General features: G+C 38.6%; 1 protein-coding gene across 1 annotated transcript in view; it reads left to right on the top strand.

Moving 5' to 3' along the window:
- THSD7A (thrombospondin type 1 domain containing 7A) overlaps positions 1 to 20,004 on the top strand; it is a 455,380-nt gene that overhangs the window by 224,739 nt on the left and 210,637 nt on the right. The window contains exons 3-4 of the mRNA XM_060157103.1: positions 13,563 to 13,811; positions 16,802 to 16,983. Coding sequence (XP_060013086.1) covers positions 13,563 to 13,811; positions 16,802 to 16,983 — 431 coding nt within the window. The remainder of the gene's footprint in view (positions 1 to 13,562; positions 13,812 to 16,801; positions 16,984 to 20,004) is intronic.

Below are 20,004 nucleotides of genomic sequence, written 5' to 3'. Positions count from 1 at the left end.
ACTGGCCTGTGCCCTGTTCACAGGATTGCATCTACTGATCATGTGCTTAGGTGCTGCAAACTTCAACTTGCTGTAACAGTGCCTCAGTACTTAGTTTCAATTCCCGTGCTTAGCTCATTGCATACCCCTAACAATCAGTTGCCCTCCTCCATGGACCACATTTTGACTACTGCTGCTCTAGTGGGGTTTTCCCATACTATAAAGGCAGAAAACTAAACCATACTTCCCAAAGTCGCTTGCAGCCAGGTTTCTGGATGTGATTTGGATTCCAACAGTGTGCTAGAGCTGGGTGTAGATTCTGAGCTCAGGTCAGGAGGAAGAGAGAAAAGCACCCATTTCACAGGGAAGTTTGTGCCGGAAGTGTGGCTTCCTGCAGCCGCAAAAGCAGCTGTATGGGTCAGAGAAATGGCTGTGTGATTCTGAGGGCTGCAGTTGTCCTTAGAAGCCTTCTTCTTCAGCCTATCCAGTTATTTTATAAGCCACCTAATATCTGGTAATAAATCACATTTTGTGTGATCTACTCAGTTTCTGTCTTCTGCAGGAAGAAAGGCTATACTGTTAAAGATTGATTAGCCAACTGTAAATAGTGGATGGCTTCTATCTTTTGAGTAGTCGAGGGAGTTAGCGCTCCACGAGTGGTCTCAAATTTCAGTGTGCTTATGGATCACCTGAGAATGTAGTTAAAATACAGATTCTGACTCAGTAGTGTAACCTGGGGGTCTGAGACTCTGCACGTCTAACAGGCTCCCAGTTAATTGCCATGGCGTTGGTCCACAGACCAAACTTTTAGTAGTAAAATTCTAGGTCAGACTAAGCCTTCAGGAATAACTTCCACCTCCAGAGCTCCTGACTACAGATGTTAGGCTTCAGCAAGATGATGAGAAACTATTCTGATCCTTTTTATTACTTTCCCTGGATTAGAAACAGTGGGCCTGTGGTGATTTCCAAGCATAACTACTATGACTTCTTTTTTCTCTTTTGCCTTATTAGAACAAAAAGAGAGAAAGGTTTTTTTTTCATATATCGATATCTATCTATCTCTCTATCAGTAAAGAGGAGATACAAGAAAGAAGGGATTAAACAAGTTGGTTCTAAGCAGAGACTTCAAATGGGGGATTTACAGATGTCACTTTTGGGCCACCTCAATGCATATATTCAGCCTACCTATTTGTAAGGGATACACATTTTTTTTTAACATCTTTTTTGGAGTATAATTGCTGTACAATGGTGTGTTACTTTTTGCTTTATAACAAAGTGAATCAGCTATACATACACATATATCGCCGTATCTGCTCCCTCTTGTGTCTCCCTCCCACCCTCCCTATCCCACCCCTCTGGGTGGTCACAGAACACCGAGCTGATCTCCCTGTGCTATGCGGCTGCTTCCCACTAGCTAGCTATTTTACATTTGGTAGTGTATATATGTCCATAACACTAGGGACACACATTTCTTGCCAATAACTTATGACATTGTATTTTCAGTCTACTATTTCATCTGCTTTCCGTGAGAAGCAAGAATTGTCAGATGGTGCTATTTGGGGAGGGATGGTTCAGGCCACATTTTGAGAGTTTTCCTGAGCTTCAACCATACCACCTAGGTCCTGAGCGAGTTTGCTTCACAGAGAAACAGAAGAGAGACGGGAGATGGGATTCCACATGGCAAATAGTGTAGACAAAAGTGGGTAGATAGAAGCAGGCCACTGTTATCTGGAGACAGTAAGGAGACTGTGCAGAATTGCAGGCTACTGGGGAGGAAGACTGAAAATTAATTTTGGCTGAGTGACGACCAGAGAGAGGGCCGTGGAAGCAGTGACAGATTATAGAGAGCTTCAATTACCAGAAAGGAAAGTTTGGATTTGATCTTAAGGAAATGAGAGTCCTGGAAAGTTTCTATTTAAGAAGCTAAAAATGATAATGGTATTTTGGGAGGTTAATTAGGCTACCTTCAGAAGGAAGGTATATTTTGTCAGGTGTTATGATTATTAAATGGACTACAGAAGTAATTTTAGGAAAAAAGATTTGAAACAGCACTTGATTTTTGTGTAGTATAACTTAAATTATCAAAAAAGAAACAAAATGTAATCTATAGTTTATCAGTTTTAACCTTGCCCTAAAATAAAAAATGTTAAATATATTGGATAATCAGAGTTTAAAAGTAACTGTCAAAAGTTTGTGCTCTATCAACTTTTAAAATGAAGTCTCTTTAAAGACAAATACTAAAGTTTGCTCTCCATTTGTTTTTTTCTTTCCTTTACTTATTTATTTATTTATTTATTTTTAGCATCGTTATTGGAGTATAATTGCTTTATAATGGTGTGTTAGTTTCTGCTTTATAACAAAGTGAATCAGTTATACATATACACAGTCCCCATATCTCTTCCCTCTTGGGTCTCCCTCCCTCCCACCCTCCCTATCCCACCACTCTAGGTGGTCACAAAGCACCGAGCTGATCTCCCTGTGCTATGCGGCTGCTTCCCACTAGCTATCTATATTACGTTTGGTAGTGTATATATGTCCATGCCACTCTCTCACTTTGTCCCAGCTTACCCTTCCCCCTCCCTGTGTCATCAAGTCCATTCTCTAGTAGGTCTGCATCTTTATTCCCATCTTGCCCCTAGGTACTTCATGACCATTTTTTTTTTTTTTAGATTCCATATATATGTGTTACCATACAGTATTTGTTTTTCTCTTTCTGACTCACTTCACCCTGTATGACAGGCTCTAGATCCATCCACCTAACTACAAATAACTCAATGTCGTTTCTTTTTATGACTGAGTAATATTCCATTGTATGTATGTGCCACATCTTCTTTATCCAATCATCTGTTGATGGACACTTAGGTTGCTTCCATGTCCTGTCTATTGTAAATAGAGCTGCAGTGAACATTGTGGTACATGACTCTTTTTGAATTATGGTTTTCTAAGGGTATATGCCCAGTAGTGGGATTGCTGGGTCATATGGTAGTTCTATTTTCAGTTTTTTAAGTAACCTCCATACTATTCTCAATAGTGGCTATATCAATTTACATTCCCACCAACAGTGCAAGAGGTTCCCTTTTCTCCACACCCTGTCCAGCATTTATTGTCTGTAGATTTTTTGATGATGGCCATTCTGACCAGTGTGAGATGATATCTGATTGTAGTTTTGATTTACATTTCTCTAATGATTAATGATGTTGAGCATTCTTTCATGTGTTTGTTGGCAACCTGTATATCCTCTATATCTTCTTTGGAGAAATGTCTATTTAGGTCTTCTGCCCATTTTTGGATGGGTTGTTTGTTTTTCTGATGCTGAGCTACATGAGCTCCTTGTAAATTTTGGAGATTAATCCTTTGTCAGTTGCTTCATTTGCAAATATTTTCTCCCATTCTGTCTTTTCGTCTTGTTTACGGTTTCCTTTGCTGTGCAAAAACTTTTACGTTTCATTAGGTCCCATTTGTTTATTTTTGGGGTTTTTTTTCCATTTCTCTGGGAGGTTGCTGTGATTTATGTCACAGAGTGTTCTGCCTGTGTTTTCCTCTGAGAGTTTGATAGTGTCTGGCCTTACATTTAGGTCTTTAATGCATTTTGAGTTTATTTTTGTGTATGGTGTTAAGGAGTGTTCTAATTTCATTCTTTTACATGTAGCTGTCCAGTTTTCCCAGCACCACTTATTGAAGAGGCTGTCTTTTTTCCATTGTATGTTCTTGCCTCCTTTATCAAAGATAAGGTGACCATATGAGCATGGGTTTATCTCTGGGCTTTCCATCCTGTTCCATTGATCTATATTTCTGTTTTTGTGCCAGTACTATACTGTCTTGATTACTGTAGCTTTGTAGTATAGTCTGAAGTCAGGGAGCCTGATTCCTCCAGCTCCGTTTTTCTTTCTCAAGATTGCTTTGACTATTCGGGGTCTTTTGTGTTTCCATACAAATTGTGAAAATTTTTGTTCTACTTCTGTGAAAAATGCCAGTGGTGGTTTGATAGGGCTTGCATTGAATCTGTAGATTGCTTTGGGTAATACTGTGATTTTCTCAATGTTGATTCTTCCAATCCAAGAACATGGTATATCTCTCCATCTATTTGTATCATCTTTAATTTCTTTCATCAGTGTCTTATAATTTTCTGCATAGAGTTCTTTTTTCTCCTTAGGTAGGTTTATTCCTAGGTGTTTTATTCTTTTTGTTGCAGTGGTAACTGAGAGTGTTTTCTTAATTTCACTTTCAGATTTTTCATCATTAATGTATAGGAATGCAAGAGATTTCTGTGCATTAATTTTGTATCCTGCAACTTCACCAAATTCATTGATTAGCTCTAGTAGTTTTCTGGTGGCATCTGTAGGATTCTCTATGTATAGCATCATGTCATCTGCAAACAGTGACAGCTTTACTTCTTCTTTTCTGATTTGGATTCCTTTTATTTCTTTTTCTTCTCTGATTGCTGTGGCTAAAACTTCCAAAACTATGTTGAATAATAGTGGTGAGAGTGGGCAACCTTGTCTTTTTCCTGATCTTAGTGGAAATGGTTTCAGTTTTTCACCATTGAGGACAATGTTGGCTGTGGATTTGTCATATATGGCCCTTATTATGTTGAGGAAAGTTCCCTCTATTCCTGCTTTCTGGAGGGTTTTTATCATAAATGGGTGTTGAATTTTGTCAGAAGCTTTCTCTGCATCTATTGAGATGATCCTATGGTTTTTCTCCTTTGGTTTGTTAATATGGTTAATGACATTGATTGATTTGCGTATATTGAAGAATCATTGCATTCCTGGGATAAACCCCACTTGATCATGGTGTATGATCCTTTTAATGTGCTGTTGGATTCTATTTGCTAGTATTTTGTTGAGGATTTTTGCATCTATGTTCATCAGTGATATTGGCCTATAGTTTTCTTTCTTTGTGACATCTTTGTCTGGTTTTGGTATCAGGGTGATGGTGGCATCATAGAATGAGATTGGGAGTGTTCTTCCTTCTGCTATATTTTGAAAGAGTTTGAGAAGGATAGGTGTTAGTTCTTCTCTAAATGTTTGATAGAATTCGCCTGTGAAGCCATCTGGTCCTGAGCTTTTGTTTGTTGGAAGATTTTTAATCACAGTTTCAATTTCAGTGCTTGTGATTAGTCTGTTCATATTTTCTATTTCTTCCTGATTCAGTCTCGGAAGGTTGTGCATTTCTAAGAATTTGTCCATTTCTTCCAGGTTGTCCATTTTATTGGCATAGAGTTGCTTGTAGTAATCTCTCATGATCTTTTGTATTTCTGCAGTGTCTGTTGTTACTTCTCCTTTTTCATTTCTAATTCTATTGATTTGAGTTTTCTCCCTTTTTTTCCTCCATTTTTTTCTTGATGAGTCTGGCTAATGGTTTATCAATTTTGTTTATCTTTTCAAAGAACCAGCTTTTAGTTTTATTGATCTTTGCTATCATTTCCTTCATCTCTTTTTCATTTATTTCTGATCTGATCTTTATGATTTCTTTCCTTCTCCTAACTTTGGGGGTTTTTTGTTCTTCTTTCTCTATTGCTTTAGGTGTAAGGTTAGGTTGTTTATTTGAGATGTTTCTTGTCTCTTAAGGTAGGATTGTATTGCTATGAAATTCCCTCTTAGAGCTGATTTTGCTGCATCCCATAGGTTTTGGGTCGTCATATTTTCATTGTCATTTGTTTCTAGGTATTTTTTTATTTCCTCTTTGATTTCTTCAGTGATCGCTTCGTTATTAAGCAGTGTATTGTTTAGCCTCCATGTGTTTGTATTTTTTACAGGTATTTTCCTGTAATTGATATCTAGTCTCATAGCGTTGTGGTTGGATAAGATACTTGATACGATTTTAGTTTTCTTAAATTTACCAAGGTTTGATTTGTGACCCAAGATATGATCTATCCTGGAGAATGTGTCATGAGCACTTGAGAAGAAAGTGTATTCTGTTGTTTTTGGATGGAATCTCCTATAAATATCAATTAAGTCTATCTTGTTTAATGTATCATATAAAGCTTGTGTTTCCTTAATTATTTTCATTTTGGATGATCTGTCCATTGGTGAAAGTTGGGTGTGAAAGTCCCCCACTATGATTGTGTTACTGTCGAGTTCCCCTTTTTGGGCTGTTAGTATTTGCCTTATGTATTGAGGTGCTCCTATGTTGGTGCATAAATATTTACAACTGTTATCTCTTCTTCTTGGATTGATCCCTTGATCATTATGTAGTGTCCTTTTTTGTCTGTTGTAACAGTCTTTATTTTAAAGTCTATTTTCTCTGATATGAGAATTGCTACTCAAGCTTTCTTTTGATTTCCATTTGCATGGAATATCTTTTTCCATCCACACACTTTCAGTCTGTATGTGTCCCTAGGTCTGAAGTGGGTCTCTTGTAGACAGCATATATATGGGTCTTGTTTTTGTATCCATTCAGCCAGTCTGTGTCTTTGGTTGGAGCATTTAATCCATTTACATTTAAGGTAATTATCGCTATGTATGTTCCTATTTCCATTTTCTTAATTGTTTTGGGTTTGTTATTGTAGGTCTTTTCCTTCTCTTGTGTTTCCTGCCTAGTGAAGTTCCTTTAGCATTTGTTATAAAGCTGGTTTGGTGGTGCTGAATTCTTTTAGCTTTTGCTTGTCTGTAAAGGTTTTAAATGCTCCATCAACTCTGAATGAGATCCTTGCTGGGTATAGTAATCTTGGTTGTAGGTTCTTCTCCTTCATCACTTTAAATATGTCCTGCCACTCCCTTCTGACTTGCAGAGTTTCTGCTAAAAGATCAGCTGTTAACCTTATGGGGATTCCCTTGTGTGTTGTTTGTTGTTTGTTGTTTTTCCCTTGCTGCTTTTAATATGTTTTCTTTGTGTTTAATTTTTGATAGTTTGATTAACATGTGTCTTGGCATGTTTCTCCTTGGATTTATCCTGTATGGGACTCTCTGTGCTTCTGGGACTTGATTAACTATTTTCTTTCCCATATTAGGGACATTTTCAACTATAATCTCTTCAAATATTTTCTCAGTTCCTTTCTTTTTCTCTTCTTCTTCTGGGACCCCTGTAATTCAAATGTTGGTGCCTTGGTCTCTGAGACTGTCCTCAATTCTTTTCATTCTTTTTTGTTTATTCTGCTCTGTGGTAGTTATTTCCACTATTTTATCTTCCAGGTCACTCATCCGTTTTTCTGCCTCAGTTCTTCTGCTATTGATCCCTTCTAGAGAATTTTAAATTTCATTTATTGTGTTGTTCCTCATTGTTTGTTTGCTCTTTATTTCTTCTAGGTCCTTATTAAACATTTCTTGTATTTTCTGCATTCTATTTGCAAGATTTTGGATCATCTTCACTATCATTCTGAATTCTTCTCAGGTAGACTGCCTATTTCCTCTTCATTTGTTAGGTCTGGTGGGTTTTTATCTTGCTCCTTCATCTGCTGTGTGTTTTTCTGTCTTCTCATTTTTCTTATCTTACTGTTTTTGGGGTCTCCTTTTTGCAGGCTGCAGGTTCGTAGTTCCTGTTGTTTTTGGTTCTGTCCCCAGTGGCTAAGTTTGGTTCAGTGGGTGTGTAGGCTTCCTGGTGGAGGGGACTAGTGCCTGTGTTCTTGTGGATGAGGCTGGATCTTGTTTTTCTGGTGGGCAGGTCCATGTCTAGTGGTGTGTTTTGGGGTGTCTGTGGCCTTATTATGATTTTAGGCAGCCTCTTTGCTAATGGGTGGGGTTTGTTCCTGTCTTGCTAGTTGTTTGGCATAGGGTGTCCAGCACTGTAGCTTGCTGGTTCTTGAGTGGAGCTGGGTCTTGGCGTTGAGATGGAGATCTCTGGGAGATTTTCATATTACGTTTCATATTACATGGAGCTGAGAGCTCTCTAGTGGACCAATGTCCTGCACCTGGCTCTCCCATCTCAGAGGCACAGCCCTGACGCCTGGCTGGAGCATCAAGAGCCTGTCATCCACATGGCGCAGAATAAAAGGGAGAAAAAAAGAAAGAATGAAAGAAAAAGATAAAATAGTTATTAAAATAAAAAATAATTATCAAAAAAAATTTTAAGTAATAAAAGAATGAAAGAAAGAAGAGAGCAACCAAACCGAAAAACAAATCCACCAATGATAACAAGCTCTAAAAAGTATACTAGAAAAAGAAGAAAAGAAAAAAACAGACAGACAGAACACTAGGACAAATGGTAAAAGCAAAGCTATACAGACAAAATCACACACAGAAGCATACACATACACTCACAAAAAGAGAAGAAGGGAAAGATATATATGTATTGTTGCTCCCAAAGCCCACCTCCTCAATATGGGATGATTCGTTGTCTATTCATGTATTCCACAGATGCAGGTACATCAAGTTAATTGTGGAGATTTCATCTGCTGCTCCTGAGGCTGCTGGGAGAAGCTTCCCTTTCTCTTCTTTGTTCGCACAGCTCCTGGGGTTCAGCTTTGGATTTGGCCCTGCCTCTGTGTGTAGGTCGCCGGAGGGCGTCTTTTGTTCGCTCAGACAGGACAGGGTTAAAGGAGCAGCTGACTGGGGGGCTCTGGCTCACTGAGGCCTGGGGGAGGGAGGGGTATGGATGCGGGGCGAGCCTGTGGCAGCAGAGGTTGGCATGACATTGCACCAGCCTGAGGTACGCCGTGTGTTCTCCCAGGGAAGTTGTCCCTGGATCACGGGACCCTGGCAGTGGCGGGCTGCACAGGCTCCCGGGAGGGGAGGTGTGGATGGTGACCTGTGCTCGCACACAGGCTTCTTGGGGGCGGCAGCAGCAGCCTTAGCGTCTCATGCCTGTTTCTGGGGTCCGCTAACCCCTTCAGGCTGTGTTCACGCAGCCAACCCCAGTCCTCTCCCTGGGATCCGACCTCCAAAGTCCGAGCCTCGACTCCCAGCCCTGCCCGCCCCGGCAGGTGAGCAGACAAGCCTCTCGGGCTGGTGTGTGCCGATCCTCTGTGCGGGAATCTCTTCGCTTTGCCCTCCGCACCCCGGTGGCTGCGCTCTCCTCCGTGGCTCTGAAGCTCCCCCCACTCCGCCACCTGCAGTCTCCTCCCGCAAAGGGGCTTCCTAGTGTGTGGAAACCTTTCCTCCTTCACAGCTCCCTCCCACTGGTGCCGGTCCCGTCCCTATTCTTTTGTCTCTGTTTTTTCTTTTGCCCTACCCAGATACGTGGGGAGTTTCTTGCCTTTTGGGAGGTCTGAGGTCTTCTGCCAATGTTCAGTAGGTGTTCTGTAGGAGTTGTTCCACACGTAGATGTATTTCTGATGTATTTGTGGAGAGGAAGGTGATCTCTATGTCTTACTTTTCCGCCGTCTTGAAGCTCCTGCTCTCCACTTTTTCTTTTTTTTTTAAGTCTGATTCCTCTGTGTCTGATACAAGCTGATTAAGTAATATCTGCTTTTGTCTCAAAGCCAAACTTTTGTTCTATCAGTCCTAACCATCTGGGCTATCCTGAATATACCACATAAATGAAAAGGAAACTGTCACAGTGACCATCACATCTTCTACCAGGCTGCCCTTGCAGAAGCGTAGCCTATGCCTTTGACCTCCAAAGGGGCATGTTCTCAGGAAAACCATAATGAACCAAAATGGATAGTTCCCCTGAGCTCTCTAGTGTCACCGTTTTACATTGCCAGAATAAAGGAGAAAATGGTTGAGGGTGGCAGCTGAATAATTTAGTAAGCATGGGTGATTTGGTGATCCCATTTATTCCGACTAACAATTACAAAATGAAATTAACATGCATCACAGTGTTCATGGACCTACCAAAGTCCACTCTAAGGCCATGTGTGAGTTATTCAGGCCTAAAATGAGCCCCAGTGTGTGAGCACTCAGCTACGCCTGTGGCCTTGGCTTTGAACTCTGTTATGCTCATGACTTTTAAAAGTATACACGCCATCCAGAACTTTCAGCTAAACCCTGATCCCTAATTCTGGATCTGTCTACCAGACATTTCTGCGTGTTGGATATGTACTGGATGTGTCCATATCAAATCAAGATAATAATGTTGAACTCAATTATCAACTGCCAGGAACTTGCTTTTTATTCCATGTTCTCCATTTCGAAGAATTGCAGTGATGCTCAGCAGATTGCCAAAGCTAGAAACTTCCAAGTTATTTAATGACTCCTTCCTCTCTTTTACCCCCTTCAACTATCCATCAGGTTGTATAGCTTCTAACTCCCCTTTTTATAGTTTGTAACCCCTTTTAATTTCTACTGCCATTGCCTTTGTTCACACTTTGATAAGCCTCATAAGCAGAAAGATCTAGTTAGAATCCTAGCTCTGCTACTTTATCTAGACTTAAGTGAGACATTTAGATTCCATTTCCTTATCTTAAAAAAAAAAAAAAAAAGATGGATCTCCATCTTACAGAATAGTTTTAAGGATTACATGAGATACTCTAAGTAAAACTTAATACAGTACATGGCTCACACTAGACATTCAATGATGATTAATCTCATGTTCATAATCATACCTCACTCAGTTTGCGCAGTGTCTGGCACACAGCAAGCACTCAGTATATATTTACTATAAATATTAATGTCGTAATCATCATCATCATCATCGTAGTTAGCCTGCTTCTGATCTTATACCCTGTTATTCTGTCCTGCACCCTACTATTGGAATTTACATAAAATACAAATATCATGTCCTTTATGCTCCACAACTTTGAATGGTTCTCTCACTCACAGGAGGTGCTTCTCTGGATCGACATAACTGCCCTTGATCTGACCTAGGCTTCAGTTCCACTCTTATTTCCACTGCTCAACAAAAACTCCTTACACTGAGGCCAATGAAAAATCTATATTTCCCCCACCCACCAATAAACAAAGAAAAGACTTTTATTTCATATTTCCATTGATTACCTTCACTCAATATGAAAACTTCATAGTAATGTACTACTTCATATAGCCTTCTGTGCCTCCCCAAGCAGAATTATATGCTTCCAATTTAATTACTATAATCTTGTCTTTGTACTTCTGAAACCCAATATGTAGAGTTACTTGATTCACATTTGCTGAAATAATGGTATTGGAAAATTAAAGGAAAAACAAACTATAGATAGACAGATAAGTAGGTAGGTATGTTATATACATCACATATATTAAAAACTGTATAATCGTATAACTTAATACTGTTCTCATGTTTATGCTGCTGATTTCTCATATGTAGGACCTGTATTAAAAACTGTTAACATGTATCAGGAAAATGTATTTGTTTTGACTTTTCCATAATTACTAAGTCCTCCTTAGAGCAAGTAGCACATTTGCAAAGTGCTAGGGTGGTACGAATCCTGGGGCTGTGAAATAGTGAAACTATTGGATTCACAATGTGCCAGTAACCTTGGCACTGGCCTCAGCTACAGCAGTTGCTCTAACAAACTGAGATTTACAGTCAGTTTAAACTGTGAGAAGCAGTAGGGCAAAGTGATTAAGGAAATGGGCTCTGATTTTAGAAAATCCAAGTTCAAATTTCAGTTCCCTACTTAACACATTCCTATATGATCTTAAACACATTCCCTAACCTTTCAGAGACTCCTTCCCTGTAAAATGGAAATGATAATGGTACCCACATAAAAGAATTATTGGAAGCATTAAATGAGGTAATATGAATTAAGTTTTAAACTTAGGCTGTGCAGACTTTCAGATACACAAGACACACAAGACTGCTGTCTGGCATCAGTCTACTTAGAAAGATAAAAAACTTGTCATCATTGTAACAACAGACGTTCCTCATCTGGTGGTAATTCTTCTAGAAATCAGTGCAGCACAATTCAGATGGAAGAAGATAATTCTACATCCGGCAAGTCCAAGAGTTGCCTTGGCTTACAAGTCTCAGGCCCCACAGGCGCCAATATCTCTTGAAGTGATCCCGTAGTCATAGACTGCGAAGTCCACACAAAAAACAAGCCCTATTCCAAGAGCTGACACATTCAGGCAAGCCCAGAGTTGTGGCTGCCTACCAGGTAGTTTTAGTTTCTCCAGAGCAAATGGAATTTATCAAAATTGATCATTGTATCATAAATAATATTATCTGGTAACATAGCTGATATTTCAGCTTTCATCAGGCTACCAGGTAACTGTAACTGGAGGTATTTAACTGATGGTCAAATTCTCCACAAAAGATTAAAAGGGATTGTTAATTCTCTGCCTCTACATAGAATATGGACTTGGTAAGTAATACATAGAGGATAACATATGCATATATGTATATGAATACAATCTCATGAAGGATTAGAAATGTATCTAAGAGGAAATTAACATGGAGAGTTTTGGAAAAGAGGAGTTATAGAGGTCATCATTTGGTCATCATCTTGCCTAATTTTCCTGGATAAACTCACAAGTGTTAGAGTGAAAACTTGTTCATCACAGACAAAGTTTTGTTCTAAGGTTAGTGTTGTACCTAATGCATCATTAACGCTCAATATATGACATTTGAGTAAAACTGGGATTCTGGTCCTCTCTGTTGTTATAAGAAGAACAGAGCTGACTTACAGGGCCCTTTTACTGCCACTCTCAGATGATTCTCCTGCCCAGACCTCTCAGCTCAGACAAATTGACTTTGACATATTGAGCTCTAATTGTCTCCTAGGAATGCAATTTTCGTACACATGCCAGTAGAATTAAAAAGATTGTATGTGAGTTGTTATATTAAAATGGACCTGCCTCTCTGTATGGTTGGTTATCATAGTTAAATATAGCAGCTGAATGATGAGACAGAATTATCAGTGAACTCTCCCACTGGAACAGATGCCCTATCGTGGCAGCATGCCTCCTGTGTCTTGTAAACGTGAGCTACTAGTTACTGAGAATGGGCAGGAGTTCAACTAAGAATCAACACAAGGCCATCCAATGCCAGGAAAACCCCTCAAAGTGCATATGCCCGTAGTTGATGACATTTGTAACATCATCTTCGTATGTAGACATTACAATTTAGAATTCAACATCCCTCTAATTCAAGGAGAATTAGATAGATACGAATTTGAACATAAATACTTTACCGATGAATTAGAGATCTATTTAGAGGATATCTCTACAGTAATATAGCTTAAATAGATTTATATTTCTAATGCTTACGATGTATTTAATTAATATACTCATATGTATACCTTACATTAAAGTATGAACTGGAAAAGTTGATGTAGTTGAATAAGCATACATTGTAATTGACAGCTAAAGTTTCAAACCGTATTAAAAATAATGTTAAGCATAAATTAAATCACTTTTTCTGTTCAATATTGTATTAGTTATCCAGGCATGTTTATTTAAATCACTAAATGGAAATTATCATATGTTAACAGTTCTTGGTTCCTCATTTTCTAAATAAAGACAAATCTGGAATGAGTAAAATGAACAATATGGTAAACTTAGTTTCAGCTAATTTTGCATAACCCCTTTATTTTCTATTTCCTATGAGTGGTTTAACAACTCTTACAAAATAGGAGGAAATGCAAATGTTAGCTTTGAGTCTAACAGCTTTTGCACATCGTAAATGTTGATATCTTTTTAATGAAATTGGAATTGTACCTCCAAGTAGAAATAAAAATGTCCAAGCTGATTTCACTCTGGCGTGTAGAAGACAAAGTTCATGCCTGCCTGTGAGTCTGTGATGAGAATATTAATGCTCTTTTGCAGCTTTTGCCAACAAGAGAAGCTGCCGCTGACCTTCCAGGCCTGTGTGATCACCAAAGAGTGCCAGGTGTCAGAGTGGTCTGAGTGGAGCCCCTGCTCAAAAACGTGCCATGATATGGCATCCCCTAAAGGCACCCGTGTGAGGACGCGGCTCATCAGGCAGTTTCCTATTGGCAGTGAGAAGGAGTGTCCAGAACTTGAGGAAAAAGAACCCTGTGTGTCTCAAGGAGATGGAGTTGCCCCCTGTGCCATGTGAGTAAATAAAGGATGGTGGCATCTGCTGCCCTGTCTGCCCAAACTGCATGTTCCTTTAGCGGTTTGATTTCAACTGGATAGTATGTTGAGAAATAGAGACTTTTACAAATTCTAAGTAGAAAAATATCTCTCTACAAACACTATCCTGTAAAAATGACTGGTTTTACAGGGTAAAAGTGTCTTTAACAAGCTGTATTTCCCAGTCTCCATGAAAGTTAGGTTTTTAACGGCAGTTCCCTGTTTGTGTATTTTCTATCATGGGGATTGGCAAGCTTTTTCCATAAAGGAGAAGACAGTGAATATGTTAGCCTTTACAAGCCACATGCGTCTCTGTCACGCTTCAGCTCTGCCATTGGAGCTATAGGTAATATGTAAACAAGTGAGTGTGGATATGTTCCAATAAAATTTACTTATAAGAACAGGGGACAGGTTGGATTTGGCTGTAGTTTGTCAACTAGTCTATAAGGTAAAATGAAGTTTCAAAATACAGGTTCCTATTGCTTATTGAGCAAGTCCCATTAAAATTCAGTACTGTATATAACAATTCGTGTTGAATAGAGTAAAATGCTATATCAAAATAATGAGACTTTAAGCTCCTTCAGGACAAAGACTGCTTATGAACCTTGGGGTGGGGCTTGTTTGTTTTTTAATTGCTTGCATGTCATGGGACCAGGCACACAGTAAGTGCCCAATCAATGGGCATTGAATTCAGATGAAATAAGACTAATTTTGAAATATTTGGCAGTGTAACTATATTCTTTTTATCCTTAAAAAATATCATCTCCAAGACATTACTGTGAGTTATCTTGGTGATAAATATATTTCAGCTTAGTCTGAATATAGAATATTTATGAAACAACTTACAGAATCTTAGTTTCTCAGTGGATATGCACAAGCTTCATTGAAAGGTTCCCTGGAATATTTCAGATATTTAGAGAACATGTGTACAGCTTGAACTGCATGACACAGTGAGGCGGAAAATTGCTACTATTATTGTTCCTCCTCCCATTTCTAACAGTAATAATAATAATAACAAAGAATAGTAATGATTCAGACAAGATCTTCAATTATGCAGCACTTTGGAATCATCCCTTCTCTGATATAACAAGTGACGGAATGCTCTAGAGAGTTTTCTTCCTAACTACTCTGCCTGTCCTGCTGACTTGTGTGTTCCCCTCTACATAACAGTTTCAAGGAAGTTTCCAGGTTCTCTAATCAGAGTGTTTTGTCTCCTACAAGTTTCTTCCATTTTTGTCTCAAGCTAGGTGTTTTATTCTTTATCCTCTCAAATATTCAAACACCATTAGCTATTAATTAAAATCTCTATTCTGAATCTTTCTTGTAACCCTTTATGGATGATAGCACTTTTTTAGAATGTGCAATCAATTGACATTACTAAAAATTTGTTCCTCTCACAGGACTCCTTAAGATGACCTAAACTGGGACTCCATTCTATAAAAAAAACAAAATTTTCATTTTAGCTCCCCTAATGAATGACTTGTTTGGTTTTACTTTCCTTCACTGTCTCTCCTCCCAAGGCATCAAGTATCCATGTTTTTAGAATTGACCTGAATGCTGCACTTCCTTTATAAACGTATGTCAAGAGTGTTGTTCCTTGATGCCCCAGTCCTGCACCTCTATTAAGCCATGAATCCCCACTTATAAAAACTGAAAAACGAGCATGAAGTGCAGCTTTACTGTCATGAAACTTTACCACTGACAAAGCAAAGCCTCTAGATGAGACATCCTAGAGCCCACTTAACCTTTCTGTCTAACTGAGGTGAACATTAGCACACCCATTTGTACCTATGTTGGCTGTTAATCTGATTACTAAGGAGGCGTCTTGGTTAAAGTGAAACCAAGTGTTACATGAGCCATTTTCTTTGTGCTTTTAGAATATCCATTTTCCTCGAGGTGGAGAAATGCCGTCACTTTCTATCTTCAGTGGCATCGGGAAATGGTTCCCTGTCTATCTCCTTAAAGCATGTGTTGGGCTGACAATCCCCTGACATTTTTTTCACATCATAATCTTTATTGGAGCTTTAGTTTAGAATCACAGATCATCTTTCCTGTGTTCCACTGATTAGAAACGTCAGCTCTTTTCATCATTCATCAGCACTCATCAGGGATGCTCAGTGCTACAGGAAAAAAAAAAAAACTCTTATTCTCAACAATAAAGAGAAAACTCTGAATTATGTTACATTTTTATTACTAACACACAATTATAATTTTGATCCAGTATGAAGCTGCAATTTTCATGCATTCTGTTAGAGACAAAACAAATGTTTGGGTTCATCATCATTTAGAATGTGTTCCATTCTCAGATTCAACTTTCCTTTGCTTATAAGCATCAAGAAAGGGCAAGCCTGAGTTCAGCTTAATTGAACATAAAATTTCATGTTTTCAGCATTATGCTCTCTTTTCATAAAATATTTATAAGTAACTTCCAGTAGTTGCAATTAAAACTGGATCATGTTAAATTTAACCCCTCTTTAAATGGAGCAGGATGAGGATGTAGAGGAAGGGATTGAAAGTGAACCTGCACCTTAGATGTAGTCTAAGATTAATTCAAGAGGCAAGTATTTTTCAGATTAATCTTTTTTTAATAAATTTTTATTTTATTTATTTTATTTTTGTATGTGTTGGGTCTTCATTTCTGTGCGAGGGCTTTCTCTAGTTGCGGCAAGCGGGGGCCACTCTTCATCGTGGTGTGCGACCTCTCACTGTCGCGGCCCCTCTTGTTGCGGAGCACAAGCTGCAGACGCGCAGGCTCAGTAGTTGTGGCTCACGGGCCTAGTTGCTCCGCAGCATGTGGGATCTTCCCAGACTAGGGCTCAAACCCGTGTCCCCTGCATTGGCAGGCAGACTCTCAACCACTGTGCCACCAGGAAACCCCCAGATTAATCTTTTTGAGGAACAAAAAATAGGAGTGGAGAAAAGTTTTATTCAGTAAACAGGTTGCCACTGCCATCATTTTCTTTATCTAGGTATGGCTGGAGGACTACAGAGTGGACTGAGTGCCGTGTGGATCCTCTGCTCAGTCAGCAGGACAAGAGGCGGGGCAACCAGACGGCCCTCTGCGGAGGAGGGGTCCAGACCCGAGAGGTGTACTGCGTGCAGGCCAACGAGGACCTCCTCTCACACTTAAACTCCCACAAGGACAAAGAAGGTAAGCTGCTTTCTTCTCAAGTACTCAACTGTGGAGACCAAGAGTGGGATCATCCTGCAGGGGTGTATATGTAGCCGTTTGGGGCAGGAAGAGTCATATTTCTGTTCACATTATGGCTGATATTGACTAGGGTGAACAGTAGTCTAAATTATGGTTGTAAAAATAATTAATACAGTTCCATCTTTGGTCCGTTCTGATTCACTGACAAACCTCTCTTTAGTAGGAGTAATTAATTATAAAAATAGAATAAAGATGTATCTCGTAAGGATACATATAGAATGCAAGTATGTGTTCCAAAGTCCAAATTTTCTTTTCTTCATATAAGAAGAAGTAAAACGTGCTTGTAAAAAGAGCACCTTATTTTGCTGTTTATAATGGGGTTGAAAAAAATAAGTTAATTATGGTATTGAGTGAAAATTTCAATTTGAATTTAAAAGAAATAAATACAGAATAAAACTACAGGAAAAAAAACAAAAACAAAACAACAAAACAAAATAAAAAAACTACAGGAAAAAGTCTTTAACCCAAAGGCATGACTTCTTTTTTTTTAATTTTTTAATTTAATTTTATTTATTGTTTTATACAGCAGGTTCTTATTAGTCATCAATTTTATACACATCAGTGTATACATGTCAATCCCAATCGCCCAGTTCAGCACACCACTACCACCACCCCACTGCGGCTTTCCCCGCTTGGTGTCCATACGTTTGTTCTCTACATCTGTGTCTCAACTTCTGCCCTGTCTCAACTCTAAACTTTTACTCATTATTGGATCAAGTTTATATTCAATTAGTAGCCCGTTAGTCCACACAAATATGAGACTTTTCAAGCAATGCTGTAAGCAGACCCTTTTACATTTCACTACCTGAGGGATTGCAGGACTTCTATCACTAATACATTCAACATATATTGATCAGTTGCCAGGAGAGCTCCAGAAATTTTGTGTGGTGGTGAGGATGAAAATATCAATACAAACTTCATGTCAGGAAAATGCTCGTGGTCATCTTGAGGGCACACAAACAGCCCAATAGTTATAATGCAGTATGATATGCATTATAATTGAGTTTTAGAATAACCATAGGGAGATCATAGAAGGAGGAACCTTCACAAAGGAGGTGGAACTTGAGCTGAGTTATGACACATACACTTCATACATGTTTTATGAAATGGGCATTTCATAAAACAAAAGAAGAGATGGCTCCTTTGCCTCCCCCAAAAAAGAAGTGGCACTGGTGACCAGTAATTCTTGGGAAATAAGGACTAAAGTTTTGCATTTGCAACTTGAAAAATTTAATTGTTTTGTATCCACTAGCTTTACACAGCACGTTAGCTCATTTAGGAATCTAGCCTAGGGATACATTTTACTACTAACGTATCTTGAGGTTTTAAGGAAATACCATAAAACATGTAATGTTAGTACATTAATATTGTCTTGGCCACTTTAATGGCTACATTTTTAACACTCTTAGGTGGATTTATTATAGCAGTCCTTTCAGAGTAGTATAATTTCACTGCTAGAGGTAGATTAGATTTTAGTTTCTGAACGTCAGTTATATCCTGTATGTAGGTTATTGCTTTCAAAAAGATCCTTCAGAATTCTGAATTGCAACAGGACATTTAAAAAAATCATTTTGTCATAGAATTCCCCTTCTACTGCTGTCAAAGCACTGCAGAGCAACAAAAGTAAGTCACAGAAAAAAGGGAAAACACAAAGAATATTATTATTAAGATGTATCTGTTGGACTAAAGCAAATGCTAAAGCAGAGATTAATAGACATGGAAGTAGTCAATTCACCTAAAATTAATATTTAATCATGTAAGTATGTAACATGAATAACTTAGGAATTTGTGTCCTTTCATGTCCAATACCAAGAATATTAATAAAACTCTTATTGCAAAAATAGCTGATTCTTGCTAAAAGTTGCAGCTTTTTTTTCTTAGAACTTAGACTGAGTTCCCCCTAGAAGTACTTAACATTGCCCAATAGGAAACTTGTTTAATATACCAGCATCCCAAGGGTGACATGTAAAGACTGTAAATATGTGTGAATGGAGAATACTTAGACTGTGGGCTGTGAAGATTGTTCACAGTCTGTCTTCTTAAACAAATAAGAAAGAATGAAAGCTTACTTTATAAAAACAGGGAAACCTCTCAAAATAACTTCCTCATTCAATCCTAGTTAGAAGGTACTGATCTCAAGAAATCCTGACTGTGTAACCATGAACAACCTACTCTAAGAACAATTCATATTGCACTTAATTTGAAGAACAAGGACTACACTTTTGTTTTTGTAGATTCACACTTTGTGTCCTATAAATGTCGTTTTCACACATAACCAAACTATTAAAAATACCTTAGGGCTTCCCTGGTGGCACAGTGGTTGAGAGTCCGCCTGCCGATGCAGGGGACATGGGTTCGTGCCCCGGTCCGGGAGGATCCCACATGCCACGGAGCGGCTGGGCCCGTGAGCCATGGCCACTGAGCCTGCGCGTCCAGAGCCTGTGCTCCGCAACGGGAGAGGCCACAACAGTGAGAGGCCCGCGTACTGCAAAAAAACCCAAAAAAACAAAAAAAAACTTAATTCAAAATAAAATACTTTAGCTCAAAAATAAAATTTCTTGATGCAAAAAATACTGTAAACAAGTGATATGAAATTCACATAAACTTCCTTTATTATCTTCGTACATCATATTACACAGAAGAATGATAATGACCACCTTAGCCCAAAGGCAGCGTCATATTAAATCACTTTATTCACTGGCGTATTTACTACTGTTAATTGACTCACCCCACACAAGGCCCTAAAAATTCTTTTCCTTGGAGCTAATATATTTAATTTGCAGAAAATTGAAATATTTATTATTAAAGTTCTCACAAAGTGTAAAGTATGTTATTCAAAACTTGAAATGAGTTGAATTATCAGAATACTTATTAAGTTGGCGATGGCATCTGTAGACAATAGGAAAAATATATCTGCTTGATATTGGAGAGTATCCACATTTTATTCTTGGAATTCTCCCA

This window comes from Lagenorhynchus albirostris, chromosome 8 (genome assembly GCF_949774975.1).
Source record: "Lagenorhynchus albirostris chromosome 8, mLagAlb1.1, whole genome shotgun sequence".
Lineage (NCBI taxonomy): Eukaryota > Metazoa > Chordata > Mammalia > Artiodactyla > Delphinidae > Lagenorhynchus > Lagenorhynchus albirostris.
This window is presented reverse-complemented; position numbering and strand designations above follow the sequence as displayed.